The 16981-nt window shown below is 40.0% G+C and overlaps 1 protein-coding gene and 1 non-coding gene across 3 annotated transcripts in view; one reads left to right on the top strand and one right to left on the bottom strand.

Moving 5' to 3' along the window:
* SLFN12 (schlafen family member 12) overlaps positions 1-13214 on the top strand; it is a 44867-nt gene extending 31653 nt beyond the window's left edge. The window contains exons 4-7 of one of the 2 annotated variants that reach the window (XM_086360318.1): positions 898-4368; positions 5083-5340; positions 8427-10283; positions 11818-13214. In XM_086360318.1, the coding sequence (XP_086216444.1) occupies positions 898-1478 (581 nt within the window). In that variant the 3' untranslated portion in view covers positions 1479-4368; positions 5083-5340; positions 8427-10283; positions 11818-13214. Of the gene's footprint in view, positions 1-897; positions 4369-5082; positions 5341-8426; positions 10284-11817 lie in introns of those variants that run through there. The other variant, XM_086360317.1, reaches the window with a different exon arrangement.
* On the bottom strand, positions 5187-5348 carry LOC147352563 (U1 spliceosomal RNA). The gene has a single exon (XR_015148437.1). It is a non-coding gene; the product is annotated as a U1 spliceosomal RNA (small nuclear RNA).
* Positions 13215-16981: the final 3767 nt, after the last annotated feature.

The raw sequence follows: 16981 nt of genomic DNA, 5'->3' as shown, positions 1-16981 counted from the left end.
GGATGGGGTGGAGGTGCAGGGAGGTTCAAGAGGGAGGGGACATGTGTATACTATGGCTGACTCATGTTGCTGTATGGCGGAAACCAACACGACGTTGTAAAGCAATTATCCTCCAATTAAAATAAAAGAAAAAAACTACAGAGGCTTTGGAAGATGCTACATTCCTCCAAAGGGGATTATATTTCTTTCTGCAGGTAGATAGAGTACCAGTGATAACCTTGATTTTTTAAGATTTGTTTTATGCTTTTCTAGAAAGAATATCTTTAAATTTTGCCCTTACCATTACTAGGTCATGGCTCTTCTTGAGTCTCAACTCAAAGTCTGAGGTGTTTACCACGGGCCTTCCGCTTTTCAGGGACTCGAATTCCGGTCTAAGTCACCCCACCACCATGAGGTTGATAAAACTCAGGTTCAGCTCTTTTTAACCTCCCAGTAACAATTTCTTCTGGGTTTTCTCACCCTGTATCTGCCAAGTGAGTTGAAGGAAATGTGAATGTAGAGTTTGGCTGCTTTTCTGCAGTTTTATCTTAGATTTTCCCTTTCGAATTATAGTTCCTCTGGTAGCCCCAAATGCCAGTCTCTTTTTCCTCAGCCTAATAAAACTGGAGATTTATGCTTGGGCTGTATTTACCCATGACATGATATGGAAAATATCCTCAGGCAAAAAGCTGGGATGAATGTGGTGCTACTTCCTGTGTTTCCATCAAATATTGTGACCCTTTAAGTCCTGCTTGTGTTGGTTGCTCTCTAGTTCTTTAAATTTCTGTTTTTATATTTTATACAACTTTCATAGTTGTGTTTGGTGGGAGGGGTTGGTCTGGTACAAGCTACTTTGTCATGGTTGGAATTGGAAGCTTCCAGTATTTAAAAATTTATTATAATTATTTTCATACCTAGTGCCATCAGAAAAGGTGACATATATCCCAGAAATCCTCTACAAGAGACTGTTCTCACAACATGAAGGACTTGCACAGTTGATATGTAAAGAGATGGGCTCTGTTCATCAAGGTACATTGATCTTTTCTAAGAGTTGGTCTTTGGATCTGGACTTGCAAGAGAACCAGAGCGTCATCTGTGATGCACTTCTAATTTCCCAGGACCGTCCACCAGTCTTATACACCTTCCTCAGGGAACTGAATGAGGAACTAAAAGGCTATTCTATACAAACTGCCTTAACTTTAAAGAAGAAACTGGTAAAAATTGGTGGCTACACTGGGAAAGTGTGTGTCATGACAAAGATCTATTGCAGTGAAGAATCTTCTACATTAACTGAAGGCAGTGCGAGACTTCTTCATGATTCAAGCTTATCTGCCATCTACCCTAAGTCCTACACCCTCATAACCAGTCAAACAATGAACGATTTAAAGAAGGCCCTTTTCATAGTCTTGAAGAGACTTGGAACTTTAAGTGATAAATTTGATTCTGAGATTTTTCAACACCTCTTGAGCAATCAGCATGGATTACTTTCTGAGGAATGACAAAAGGTTGTTTAAATATCGTCCAGTTCAGTTCAGTTGCTCAGTTGTGTCCGACTCTTTGCAACCCCACAGACTGCAGCATGCTGGCTTCCCTGTCCTTTACCATCTCTCAGAGCTTGCTCAAACTCATGTCTATCGAGTTGGTGATGCCATTCAATCGTCTCATCCTCTGTCGTCCCCTTCTCGTCCTGCCTTCAATCTTTCCCAGCAACAGGTTCTTTTCTCATGAGTCAGCTCTTTGCATCAGGCGGCCAAAGAATTTAGCTTCAGCACCAGTCCTTCCAATGAATATTCGGGACTAATCTCCTTTAGGATGGACTGGTTGGATCTCCTTCCAGTCCAAGGGACTCTCAAGAGTCTTCTCCAGCACCACAGTTCAAAAGCATCAATTCTTCAGCGCTCAGCTTTCTTTATGGTCCAATTCTCACATCCATACATGACTACTGGAAAAACCATAGCTTTGACTGGATGGACCTTTGTCGGCAAAGCTTTTTAATATGCTGTCTTGGTTTGTCGTAGCTTTTCTTCCAAGGAGCAAGCATCTTTTAATCTCATGGCTACAGTCACCATCTGCAGTGATTTTGGAGCCCAAGAAAATCTTGCGCAAGGCTCATCTGAATCATTAAAAGTAGACCAGGCTACAAAGATGTTTTTCATTATGTCGTCAATGTTGTTCTCAAATAATGTGAAAATATACCTCTAAAAAGCTTTACAAGGAAAACAACTTGATAGGATCTTGGAAAGTCTAATTTAATTTTCAATTTATTTCTTTCTAAATGGTTTTCATAGGTGTTACTCAAGACTTTTTGTTGTTGTTTAGTCTCTAAATTGTGCCTGATACTTTTGCAACCCCATGAACTGTAGCCCACCAGGCTCCTCTGTCTGTGGGATTTCCCAGGCAAGAATACTGGAGTGGGTTGCCATTTCCTTCTCCAGGGGATCTTCCCAACCCAGGGATGAAACCTGCATCTCCTGCTTGGCAGGCAGATTCTTTACCACTGAGCCCTCTGGGAAGCCCCTTTAAAAGTTATTAGGAAAATTAATTTGTTAATTACTCTGTGCATAGTTCATGGATAAGTTTTCTTCCACTTTTAAGTTATGGAAACTTTCAATACTTTTAACAACAACAATGGAAATTTCCAAGACGTACCCAAAAAACCTTTATAACTTAGAAAAGATTATAATTGATGATGTTTACAGTCTTTATAAGGAAACGAAGAATCCAAAATTTTTCCCCCTCCCCACAAAATTCTCTGAATCTTCTTGGACTACTTTTATACTGTTCACTTGGAGAAGTTATGACTTTTCTAATTGCTCAGCTGGCATCCTTAAGAACTCAGCAGAATAGTCGCTTTAACATGCAGAATTGAAGATGATATGGAGAGTCTTCCAGACAAACAAAATGTAAAGAAGTTCATCACCGCTAGACTCCTGGTGACAGGGACTTAAGCTGAAATAAAAGGGTGCTAATTAGTACAGATGTCTCTGTCTTAAAATGGTTCGACTTAGGATTTTTTGACTTTACGATGGTACGGGAGCAATTCGCATTCAGTAGAAACTATACTTCGAATTTTGAATTTTGATTTTTTCCTGAGCTAGCCGTATGTGATACAATATTTTTGTATGATGCCGGGCACTGGCAGTGAGCCACAACTCCCAGTCAGCCATGTAGTCACGAGGGTAAATAACCAGCGCTCTATAGTGTATTGTGTTGCTTCCTGCTTCTGATGTGAAGAAGAGGAAAGCAATTACTCTTGAGATGAAACTCGATTTCCCTGCATCAAAGTGGCAATTCAGTAATGGCCATTACGTGTGAGTTCGGACTTTTGCAATTGATGATCTCGACCATCTTAAAGGATAAGTGAATCGGTGATACAGTGAAATTGTCAGCATTGGTTAAATCCACTGTCTTCGCGAAGAAATTACCTGGGCTAATCGATGATATGGGAAAATTTCTCGACACGAGAATGGACGATCAGATACAGAAGCGCACACCACATAGTCTACTGAGGCAAGTTTTTTCCATACACTTAAAGAGTATGCTGACGATCTTACACATACGCGAATGTTTATAGTGAGTTAATATCCGGTGTTTCAAGTGGCGTTGTTATTTTCATAATGTGAACATTGGTGGTGAGGCAGCAGGTTGCTGATACCAAAGTGTTTAAGGAAGTGCCGAAGTGTTTAAGGAAGAGCTGCGTAGAATAATTGTGGATGAGAAGTATTTGCCAGAACACGTATGTAATGTTGATGAAATCAACTTATTCTGAAAACATATGCCAGAGCATACGTACATTCATCAAAAGTCCAAGACAATGGATTCAAGGCTTCCAAAGACTATATAATGCTGCTTTGGGACAGAGATGTTGTAAGGTTCAAGTTGAAGCCTTTCTTAATCTACCACTTGGAAAACCCTAGAGCACACAGGAATACGAGAAAGCATATAGGTTCAGTTCAATTCAGTTCAGTCGCTCAGTCGTGTCCGACTCTTTGCCACCCCATGGACTGTGGCACACCAGGCTTCCCTGTCCATCACCAACTCCCAGAGCCTGCTCAAAAAAGCATATACTTCCCATTTATTGTTGTCATAACAGGGAAGCCTGGATGATATTCGCATTGTTTGAAAACTGGTTTTTGAACTGTCTTATTCTACACACAAGAGAATGTTGCAGGCAAAACAAGCTGTACAATCAGAGCTTGAAGTCTTCCTAAAGAATATTGTGCCTACTAAACCATCAGCTGGTGTAGATGCCCCAGTGCCTCCTGCTATCCTCAAGCCTTATCGAGAGAGAATTATCACTGTAGCATCAATATCATCCTGCGATTAATTTTAGTTCAATGTTTCAAACATTCTTCAGGCCTGCTGTGCTTTCAGCTGTCTGCTTTGATGGTAAATATCCATACAACCATTTTGTTTTTCACTTTCAGTACAGTGATCAATAAATTAAATGATATATTCAACATTTTAATTTAAAAATAAGCTTTGTGTTAAATGAGTTTGCCTAACTGTAAGCCAGTGTAACTGTTCTGAGCTGATTTAAGGTAGGCTAGACTGAGCTATGATGTTCAGTAGGTTAGTTGTATTACATGCAGATTTGACTTAAAATATTTTCAACTTATGATGGGTTTATTGAGACATAAAACCATCACAAGTCGAGGGAGATCTGTAATAGGAAAACATATGAAAGTATAAATAATAGCCGCTCAGTCATGTCTAACTCTTTGCAACCCCATGGACTGTAGCCTGCCAGGCTCCCCTGTCCATGGAATTCTCCAGGCAAGAATACTGGAGTGGATTGCCATTTCCACTCCAAAAGATAAAGGGATAAGAATCTAAGCATACTACTACAGAAAGTCATCAAATCACAAAGCAAGTGAGTGAGAGAAGAAAAAAGAAACAGACGAGCCACAAAACAGCAGGAAATGGCAAAATGGTACTAAATACAAACCTATCAATAATTACTTCCTTTTTAAAATGTTTATGTATATATGTAAATAGTTGATTTACAATATTATATAAGTTTTACTATACAACACAGTGATTCACAGTGTTTTGTTTTTTGTTTTGTTTTTCGGCTGTACCACATGGCATATGGGGTCTTAGTTCCAGAACCGAGGATTGAACCTGTGCCCCCTGCAGTGGAAGCACAGATTCTTAAACGCTGAACCACTGGGAAATCCCCAGATGTTTGTTTTTCAAAACCTACCAGGAGGAAGCATGAACGCAGTTCCTCCCTACTACAAATTATGCAGCCGAGTTCCCCACGTTTGGGGAAATGGCAGGGGTCAGCACACCTGGAGTGCAATGGATGAGCCTTGCCCTGGGAAAACCACCTTCATGCTCATGGTATCTCCCCTGCTGGTAAGTATATGATTCACAATTTTTAAAGGTTATACCTCGTTTATAGTTTTTGTAAAATGTTGGCTGTATTCCTTGTGTTGTACAATATAATCCCTGGAACCTATTTATTTTATACATAGTAGTCTGTGCCTCTTAATCCCCTACTCTATTCTTCCCTTCCCCCACTTCCTTCTCCCCACTGTATCTGTGGGTCTGTTCCTTTTTTGTTACTAATTTTCATTAGTTTGCTTTATATTTTAGATTCTACATATAAGTGATATCATACAGTATTTGTCTTTCTGTCTGACTTATTTTATCCATGTTGTTGCAAAAGGCAGGTTTCATTTTTTGTGGCTGAGTAGTATTCCATTTCTCGGAGAAGGCAATGGCACCCTACTCCAGCACTCTTGCCTGGAAAATCCCGTGGACGGAGAAGCCTGGTGGGCTGCAGTCCATGGGGTCGCTAAGAGTTGGACACAACTGAGTGACTTCACTTTCACTTTTCACTTTCATGTATTGGAGAAGGAAATGGCAACCCACTCCAGTGTTCTTGCCTGGAGAATCCCAGGGACGGCGGAGCCTGGTGGGCTGCCATCTATGGGGTCGCACAGAGTCGGACACGACTGAAGCGACTTAGCAGCAGCAGCAGCAGCATTCCATTGTGTATGTATAGCACAACTTCTTTATCCATTCATTGTTGATGGACACTTAGGTTGCTTCTGTATTTTGGCAGTTGTAAATAATGCTGCTATGAACATTGGGATTCATATGTCTTTTCAAATTAGTTTTTCATTTTTTGGATATATACCCAGGAGTGGCTTCTCTTTTTAGTGATGTGGGAGTTCTCTTTTTAGTCTTTTGAGAAAGCTCCTTACTGTTTTTCACATGCTTGCCAACATTTTTTATTTGTGTTCTTTTTAATGGTAGCCACTCTGGCAGTATACGGTGATATCTCATTGTGGTTTTAAATTGTGTTTCTCTGATGATTAACAGTGTTTGAACCTCTTTCCATGTGCCTGTTGGCCATCTGTTTTGTTTTGTTTTTTTTTCTGAAAAATGTCTATTCAGGTCTTCTGCACATTTTTAAATCATGTTGCTTGCTTTTTGATGTTGTTGTATGAGCTATCTTAATATTTTGGATTGTAACCCCACATCAGTCATATAATTTGGAAATATTTTCTCCTATTCAGTAGATTGTCTTTTCATTTTGTCAATGGTTTTCTTTACTATGCAAAAGCTTTTAAGTTTCACTACGTTCCATTTACTTACTTTTGCTTTTATTTTCTTTGCTTTAGGAGATAGATCCAAAAACATATATATTGCTACAACTTGTGTCAAAGAGTATTCTGCCTGTGTTTCCTTCTAGGAGTTTTATGGTTTCCAGTCTTGTATTTAAGTCTTTAATACATTTTGACATTCTTTTGTAAACGGTGATAGAGAATGTTCTGATTTCATTCTTTTATTAATAAATGGAGCTGTCCAGTTTTCCCAGCACCACTTATTGAAGAAATTATCTTTCCCCCATTGTATATTCTTACCTCCTTTATCATAGATTAACTGACAAGTGCTTGGGTTTATTTCTTGGATTTCTATCCTGTTCCATTAATCCATATCTTACGTACAAAATTAACTCAAAATGGATTAAAAGCTTTAATGATAGATCTGAAATCATAAAACTCCTAGAAGAAAACATAGGTGGTAAGCTGCTTAGCATCTGTCTTGGTTATTTTGTTTTTTTGAATTGACAACAAAGGCACAGATAACAAAAGCAAAAATAAATAAACAAGATCACATCAAACTTAAAACCTTGTGTAAAACAAATCAAATCATCAATAAAATTAAAAGACAACATACCAAATAGGAGAATATATTTGCAAATCATGTGTCTCATAAGGGGTTAACATCCAAAGTATATAAAGAATTCATTCAACTCAATAACAACAAAATAAAACAATCTAATTTTAAAATGGCACAGAATCTGAATAGACATTTTTCTGAAGAAGACATACAAATAATAAAAAGTACATGAAAAAGTGCTTTAACGTCACTAATCATTAGGGAAATGAAAATCAAAACCACAATGAGATATCATCTCATACTTGTTAGAATGCTGCTAAGTCGCTTCAGTCATTATTATTATACAGAGTGAAGTAAGCCAGAAAGAAAAACACCAATACAGTATGCTGCTGCTGCTGCTGCTGCTAAGTCGCTTCAGTCGTGTCCGACTCTGTGTGACCCCAGAGATGGCAGCCCACCAGGCTCCCCCGTCCCTGGGATTCTCCAGGCAAGAACACTGGAGTGGGGTGCCATTGCCTTCTCCACTTGTTAGAATGGCTATCATCAAAAAGACAAGAAATAGCAAGTCTTAGTGAGGATTGAAGGAAAAGCAACCCTTGTGCACTGCTGGGAATATAAATTTGTGCAACCACTATGGAAAGTAGTGTGGAAGTTCTTAAAAAAAAATTAAAAGTAGAATGACCATATGATCCCACAGGTTCACTTCTGGGTGTTTATTCACAGGAAAATAAAAAGTACTAACTGCAAGATGCATGTACCCCTATGTTTATTGCAGCATTATTCACAATAGCCAAGATATGGAAGAAACTTATGTTCCTATATTCTGTATAGCCATTAAACACACACAATGAAACATTATTCAATCATAGAAAGAGAAGGAAATTTTGCCATTTTTGACAATAGGGGTGGATTTTTAGGGCATAATGTTAAGTGAAACAAGACAAAGAAAAACAAATATTATGTGATCTCACTTATATGTGGAATATGAAGACAAAAACCAACCAACCAAAAAAGCTCCCAAGCTCATGAATACAAGGAATAGGGGTGGGGATGGGGTTGCAAAATGGATAAAGTAAGTTAAAAAGCACAAAATTCCAACTGTAAAATGAATAAATCATGGGATGTTATGTACAGCATGGTGACTATGGTAATGAAAGTGAAAATTGCTCAGTTCTGTCCAACTCTTTGTGACCCCACGGACTATGCAGTTCATGGAATTCTCCATGTCAGAATACTGGAGTGGGTAGCTGTTCCCTTCTCCAGGGGATCTTCCCAACCCAGGGACTGAACCCAGGTTTCCCACATTGCAGGTGGATTCTTTACCGGTTGAGTCACCAGGGAAATCCAAGAATACTGAAGTGGGTAGCCTATCCTTCTCCTTCAAATTCCTGGATCTTCCCAACTCAGGAATCGAACCGGGGTGTCCTGCATTGCAGGTGGATTCTTTACCAGCTGAGCTACCAGAGAAGCCCAACTATGGTAATAGTCTATTGCATATTTGAAGGTTGTTAAGAGAATAAATCTTAAAAGTTTTCACAAGGAAAAAAATGTTGTAATAATATATGGTGATGGATGTCAACTAGACTTACTGTCCAGGGGTGATCACTTTGCAATATACAGAAATATCTGATCACTGTCTTGTATACCAGCCACGAATATAATGTTATATGCCAATTCTATCTAAAAAGTCAACAGAATAAAAAGAAGATACATGTATAACTGAATCATTTTGCTGTATATCTGAAACTAACACAAAATTGTGAATCAACCATGGTCCAACATAAAATGAAAAATTTTAAAAGTCAACAGAATATTTTCTGTTACTACTGTGAAAGTAATGTGCCCTTTTTTATTCATCTTAAGATTTTTTTTTGTCTTTGATGTTTAACAGTTTGATATGCTGTGCCTATGTATATTTTTGTTTCTATTCATCCTGCTTGGGATTCACAGAATGTCAAGTGTACAGCTTTTTCTGTCTTGTCAGCTTTGGAATTTTTCAAAAGTTATCTCTTAAAGAAAATATTGCTCTTATACTTTCTCACATCTCTCCATGTTGTGTAAACATTTGACGTTTTTGTTGTGTACCATATGACTATTTTTTAATCTGAATTTTCACTCTTTTTCTCTGCTACTGCTGCTGCTAAGTAGGTTCAGTCGTGTCCGACTCTGTGCAACCCCAGAGACAGCAGCCCACCAGGCACCCCCGTCCCTAGGATTCTCCAGGCAAGAACACTGGAGTGGGTTGCCATTTCCTTCTCCAGAAAAGTTTTATAAACAACTTTTTCTCTATGTATGCTTAAATCTAAATATTGATTTTTATCAGCCTTTTTTTTATTACTAATACTTACTTTTAATTGTGATGTCTTATTTTCATTACATTTATTTTATCTGCTTATGTAAAATGACTTTCCATTTATAGTAGTGGTATATAAAAAGTTTTATATAAACAAGATGATTTTAAAATATCAAGTTATTACAGTAAGTACAAAAAAATCTTGAATAATTAACCTTTGAAAATCACTGCAGTAAAGCCAAAGCAACAGTAAATAGTTATAATTAAGAGACTTGGCTCTTAAAAAGAAAAGCCTCACCAATATCTATTCTTTTAATTTTTGTTTTCTTTCTTCTGATTTTACAGCTAACCCACAATGTGACACGTATGTATATACAAAGTGACACGTATGTATATAAACCTTAAATTGTTTAAGATCTATGTGAGCTGTGTTACTGCATTATGGGGAACAACATTAACGAGTATATTTCATGTCTGTTTCACAGCTAACTACTTCTGTATTTCCAGATGAGCCAATATTTCCACGTGACAGATACACATCTCTTTTTCTCTTAATTACTCCACCAATCCTGAGTGTTATAATTATCATTTGGGCCAACGGCAAATACCCTCATTTATTTACTTTGAAATAATACAATCCAGGGAGGAAAAAAATCCTCATTCGAACACGGTATTTTTTGTTTTAGTAACAACTGGGTATATTTCTGATTTGCAGCAAGCCCTTACTCAAAAGAAGAAATGGTTCATCTTTACATTCCACTTTTTAAGCAGCAGCACCGTTTCCAAGCTGCCACAGCTGTGACTTGCAGTGAGTCAGCTCTATCCCCCGTACGCCTCAGCTTCTAAATATGTAAAGTGACAAAGCCAGATCTGGGTGAGTCTGAGAAACCGCACCGGCCCTCATGAGTGAAAACACTTCTGAATAACCTGGTGCGCACTGCTCAACTCTACGCATCTGGTTTTCCACGTTCTCTTGCAATTTGATATCTTATGGTTTACTACTTCCTCAGACTCAGACTGGAATAGTAATTAAGGGAATTAATTTAAAAGGCCTTGCTTTTTTGGATTATGGATTAATTTTGGAACAAAATGTAAATGAGATGACATTAGAGCACTTCTTCAAAACCAAATGCTGGGACATGATTATATTTAAAGTCTGGTGCTAAGTCACTTTAGTCGTGTCCGACTCTTGGCGACCCCATAGACAGCAGCCCACCAGGCTCCCCCGTCCCTGGGATTCTCCAGGCAAGAACACTGGAGTGGGTTGCTATCAGCCTTCCAGTTCACTAGTTTTCTCTTTTGCTGTGTCTAATTTCCTGTTAAACCTATCTGTTAATGTCTAATTTCAATTCAATTCTAGAATTCCTACTGGAGTCTATCAATTCTTTGACGATTTTTTTCCTCCCTTTTTTCCTCTCTTTCTTAAGAACATAAATAATAGCTCTTTTCAATCCTTGTCTGGTAATTCCATTATTTGGATTAACTTTGGTCTGTTTCTGTTGTATGGTTTTTTCCTTCTTGGTCTTCGCCATACAGTCCTGTATTTTGGCATGCCAGGTAATTTTCAGTTAAATCCTAGACATGGTATGAAAAAAGGTATAGAGGATCTAGGTGATACTGTCTTCCTCTCAAGAAGATTCATGCTGTCCTTTGCAAGGCCAACAGAGTAACATATGATTATCTTAATCCAGTTAGAGACTTAGCTACTCAAGGAAAGTTTTGACAGTATTTTTAATCTCTGATTTGTATTTGCAAATCTCTAATTTGTCTAACGGAGAAGGCAATGGCACCCCACTCCAGTACTCTTGCCTGGAAAATCCCATGGATGGAGGAGCCTGGTGGGCTGCAGTCCATGGGGTTGCGAAGAGTCGGACACGACTGAGTGTCTTCACTTTCACTTTTCACTTTCATGCATTGGATAAGGAAATGGCAACCCACTCCAGTGTTCTTGCCTGGAGAATCCCAGAGTCAGGGGAGCCTGGTGGGCTGCCGTCAGTGGGGTCGCACAGAGTCGGACACGACTGAAGCGACTTAGCAGCAGCAGCAACAACAATTTGTCTAAAGCAAAGCAAAGCTGGTTTCCTCAGCTTTAAATTGCCTTCAGACAGATGTTTTATGTACGATAATGGCCTTTTCTAACTCTTCTCAGTGGAAATGTTGGTTTGCCACATGCTACTCATTACCGCATATCACTTTTGTGCATTAATAGCAATATCTCAGAATAAAACTTAAATTTTAGTAGATAACCAATACACTCACTGGATTACATTTTAATGGGGGAAAGCTATAATTTTTATCTGAGCTCAAAATATTTTTATTGTGTCCAATTGCTTGCTGTACATCTTGATATGTCATAGGTACCTAAAAAGTATCCAGATGAACTCTATGATTTTCTCTCTTTCTTCCAGGTTTAAGGAGACCAAAGAGATGTAAACATTAATTTCAGGGCAGAAGACCTGAATATACATTTTTCCAAAGAAGACATAGAAATGGCTATTTGGCATGTGAAAAGATACTCAGCATCACTAATCACTGCATGTGTGCTCAGCCACTTCAGTCGTGTCTGACTCTTTGTGACCCTGTGGACTGTAGCCCACCAGGCTCCTCCGTCCATGGAATTCTCCAGGCAAGAATACTGGAGTGGGTTGCCATGCCCTACTCCAGGGGATCTTCCCAACCCAGGGATCAAACCTGCATCTCTTACGTCTCCTGCATTGACAGGTGGATTCTTTACCACTAGTGCCACCTGGGAAGCCCCACTAATCATTATAGAATCATTATAGAAATGTAAATTAAAACCACAGTGAGATATCACCTCACACCTGTCGGAATAGCTATCATCAAAAGTATAGTACAGATAACAAATTTTGACAAGGACGTGGAGAAAAGGGAATACTCGTGCGTTGTTGGCGGGAATGTAAACTAGTGCAGCCGTTGTGGAAAACAGTATGGCAGCGTCTCAAAAAAACTGTATGTATGTATTGCTGTATGACTCAGCAGTTCCACTCCTGGATTTACATCCAAAGAAAACAAAAACACTAATTCAAAAAGACATGCATCCCGATGTTCATAGCAGCATTATTTGTAACAGCCAAGATAAGAAAACAACCTACATGTCCATCAATAGATGAATGAATGAAGAAGATGTGGTCCACGTATACACAATGGAACACTACCCAGCCATACAAGAAGAAGGAAATTCTGCCATCTGCACCAACATGAATGGACGGCGGCACGCCAGGTTTCCCCTGTCCTTCACAATCTTCTGGAGTTTGCTCAAACTTGTGACCACTGAGTCGGTGATGCCATCCAACCATCTCATCTTCTGTCATCCCCTTCTCCTCCTGCCTTCAGTCTTTCCCAGCATCAGGGTCTTCTCCAATGAGTTGGCTCTTCGCATCAGGTGGTCAGAGTATTGGAACTTCAGCTACAGTCCTTCCAATGAATATTCAGGGTTGATTTCCTTTAGGATTGACTGGTTTGATCTCCTTGATGTCCAAGGGACTCGTCAAATATATGTAGAATCTAAGAAATAAAGCAAAGAAGTGTATAACAAAACAGATGCAGAGAACAAAGTAGTGGTTACTAGTGGGGATAAAGAGGGGAAGGGGCATGGGATTAAGAGGTTCAAACTACTGTGTATGAAATAAATAAGCAACAAGTATATATTATACAACACAGAGAAATATAGGCGTTATTTTGTAATACCAAATGGAACATAATTTGTAAAAAAATTGAATTACTATGTTGAACATGTATAACTAAGAAAATACTGTAAATAAACTATACTTTGATTTTTAAAGAATTTTAAAAAATCATCTCCTTTCTTTATTTCATTAGGAAGACCTGCATTTGTATCTTCCTATTATTATTTTTTTTTAACCATTAAGGCATTTTATTTGCACACACGTAGTACATCCCTAGAAAAAGAATCCAAAGATTTTCCCTCCTGTGTGTTTTCATCTTGTTTTTTCATGGTCCATGATGTCAGCTGAGATCGTCAGAACAATGAAGCCAAATTGACAGGATGGGAGCAGGTTATTATGTAACTTTTCTAGCTCTTTGAATTGCACATCAAATCTGGGGCTGATCCACTTATTTCGCCTGCCTGTGAGGTTCACAATTTTACCAGCTCTGTGATTATCAATGATTTCAAATTTGTCAATGTAACTGCGCTTCATCATCATGGTTAGCAACCTGATGATGATTTTTGGAACATGGCCTGATTGGAACCTGTCATTTACCTCTCTCCTTTTGCCATTGTTGATCCTCTTGAGAGCATCAACCGGGACATTCGTACACCATTATGGCAGCACTGAAAGATGGCAGGAAGAGCTCTTCTTGCATTTTTAATAGCATGTTCCACCTGCCAATGCAGGAGAGGCAAGAGATGGGGTTCGATCCCTGGGTGGGGAAGATCCCCTGGAGAAGGAGATGGCAACCTGCTCAGTATTCTTGCTTGTGAAATTCCATGAACAGAGGAGTCTAGCAGTTTACAGTCCATGGGGCTTCAGAGAGTTGGACATGATTGAATGACTAAGCACACACACAAAACATCTGCCAGGAAATAACTCAGAAAACCTTCATGAAAAAGTACATTTGAAAAGATGCAACATGTCATGATTGATGAAGCTAAGAATTTCCACATTGACAACAGAGACTACCATGAGAAGGAAAAAACATCACTGAAAGGACAAAAATTGCCCAGGAATTTTTTCTGGATTTTCTTGGTCCACTTTCTGACTCGCCACTTGGATTGCAGGGGCCTCCCCACTCCTTACCCTTACGTTCAGGAATAGAGTGTGCCAGAGTGGTTTGCGATGATATCCAAAAGCAAAGAGCAGTGCAGGAGGTCAGAGAACATTCTCCACCTAACATCCCTTGTGACTCACTGGGGGCTTCCTGGGCTTAGGGTGTGGATGGCACTTTAGAGATTAGAGTGCACTGTATTTGGAACATGAGGAGACCCATGTGGCAGAACTATGCCAGGTCTTTTTTAAAAAGAATCACTCCTGCAAGGGGTTGACCTTTTAATAAGCACAGCAGACAAAGCTCCTGAAAGAAGTGAGGAAGTAAAGGGTACGGTCCAGAGCAACAAGGCATTTGAGGGGCTGGATGAACACATCAGGTTGGACAGTGACATCTGCTCCAAACTTGGGAAGGGAGGTCACGTTTGAGATCACTCCAAGGGAGGTCACGTCTGAGATCCCTCTAAGGGGGGCTGGGACAACTGTTGCACAGACTCTTATGCTCTCTCCAGCCTCCAGGATGGAAACATATCTGTATATTCAGAAGGATGATAACTGATTGGAAGGCCTCCCGTCTAAGAAGAAACCATGCCTGTGTGTGAAACTAGCTGTTCCAGGTGCTGGGAATCCTGTGGCAGACGCAAACTCGAATACGCGAACAAAGGGCTATAAAAAATGGCAGAGCAAAATATGGTTGTAAAATGGGCAGGTTTTTTTTTTTTTTTTTAAGCCTCGCTTTACTCTCCTCCTTCCTGCTAATTTTCAGTCATTGTCCCCGTGGACAAAATCAACCAGAATTCAGGTGATGAAAGCATCCAGTCAGCCTCTTGGGGTCCAGAACAGGATAGAGAATGGATCCCAGAGGGAAGATGTTCACAACACATCTTCTCACCCTCCCAAGCATCTACTCTTATCCTTCCTGTGGTTGAAGGGTTAATGTCCCCAACATAGTAAATAAAGTTACCATACCATGGTGTCTATTCAGTCAAATGTTCATCTGAAACCAAAAATGTCATCAATCATCAGTCTTCTCATCAGAAGGGGTGGGGGAGAGAGAAACATCAATTAGCACAAAACCTGGCTGCTGCTGAGCCACTTCTGGAGCTGACCTTAGGCCTTGGGTGGTAATTATAGCAGCCTTCCTTCTCCCATCAACTCCTCCAAGTTCTGCCCACCTTGGTGGGATGGGAGTCTTTACCTGTTGGGGTTAAACTTTTATTCCTGCAGGGTCTTAGTCCTGGAACAGCTCTCATCCCACCCCAATGATTGTTTGCTGACCTATAGAGGTTCCCTCTGGCATTGTCTTGCAGGGTTACCCGAGTTGGGCAGAGGGCAGCAACCATCCATTCTGGTTGAAGGTAGTGCTGTGAGTGGAGGGAAAGCCAGTGAGACAGTGGATGGAGATGCTATGGGAGTCTGAGTTTCCTGCTTTTATAACTTGTTTTGGTCTTGCAGACCCGCTTGTGGCCAGTCTTATATAGATGAGTTCCATTTCACGATGGAATTCTACTCTGTACTTTCACTGTGTGATTCAGTGCATCAGATGACCCCTAGGATGTGATGGGATGTCAGTTCACACAGTTACTTGGTGCTCCATGGTCTGAGATTCAATCTCAACAGGACTCTGTGGGAAGCCAGAGACTGAATGCACATGGACAACACTAGCTGGCAGAAGTGAGCGTGGTCTTCCTCCAAAACTACAGGGATTGTTATTGGGGCTTGTTAGAGGCTTTCTTTAGAACTCTGTCTTCTACAGAGACTTTCATTCCCATTGGGTCTGTTGGGTCATCATGTGAAAATGGCCATGCATCCTTGCTTTGGTCTTGCTACAGAGTCCTGCTCTCTGGACAGCCTTACGGGTCACCAGAATGTAGATTAGAGCTGCATGTCCAAAATTCAGAGAAACCAACCAACCACGAAGCTTTCCTCTTTGTTCAGTTCAGTTCAGTTGCTCAGTCATGTCCAACTCTTTACGACCCCATGGACACACAAGGCCTCCCTGTCCATCACCAACTCCCAGAGCTCGCTCAAACTCATGTCCATTGAGTCAGTGATGCCATCCCACCATCTCATCTTCTGTCATCACCTTCTCCTCCTGCTTTCAATCTTTCCCAGCATTAGAGTCTTTTCCGAAGGGGCAGTTCTTCCCACCAGGTGGCCAAAGTACTGGAGTTTCAGCTTCAGCACCAGTCCTTATGATGAATATTCAGGACTGATTTCCTTTAGGATTGACTGGTTTGATCTCCTTGCAGTCCAAGGGACTCTCAAGAGTCTTCAAAAGCACAGTTCAAAAGCATCAATTCTTTGGCACTCAGCTTTCTTTATAGTCCAACTCTCACATCCATATATGACTACTGGAAAAACCATAGCTTTGACTAGATGGACCTTTATTGGCAAAGTAATGTCTCTGCTTTTTAATATGCTGTCTAGGTTGGTCATAGCTTTTCTCCCAAGGAGCAAGCATCTTTTAATCTCATGGCTGCAGTCACCATCTGAAGTGATTTTGGAGCCAAAGAAAACAAAGTCTCTCACTGTTTCCGTTGTTTCCCCATCAATTTGCCATGAAGTGATGGGACCAGGTGACATGATCTTGGTTTTTTGAATGTTGAGTTTTAATCCAACTTTTTCACTCTCCTCTTTCACTTTCATCAAGAGGCTCTTTAGTTCTTCTTAGCTTTCTGCCATGAGGGTGGTGTCATCTGCATATCTGAGGTTATATTTCTCCCAGCAATCTTGATGCCAGCTTGTGCTTCATCCAGCCTGGCATTTTGCATGATGTACTCTGCATATAAGTTAAATGAGCAGGGTGACAATATACAGCCTT

Source organism: Bos grunniens, chromosome 19 (assembly GCF_055505025.1).
Source record: "Bos grunniens cultivar Pamir isolate PY7600 chromosome 19, Bosgru_T2T1.0, whole genome shotgun sequence".
Classification (NCBI taxonomy): domain Eukaryota; kingdom Metazoa; phylum Chordata; class Mammalia; order Artiodactyla; family Bovidae; genus Bos; species Bos grunniens.
This window is presented reverse-complemented; position numbering and strand designations above follow the sequence as displayed.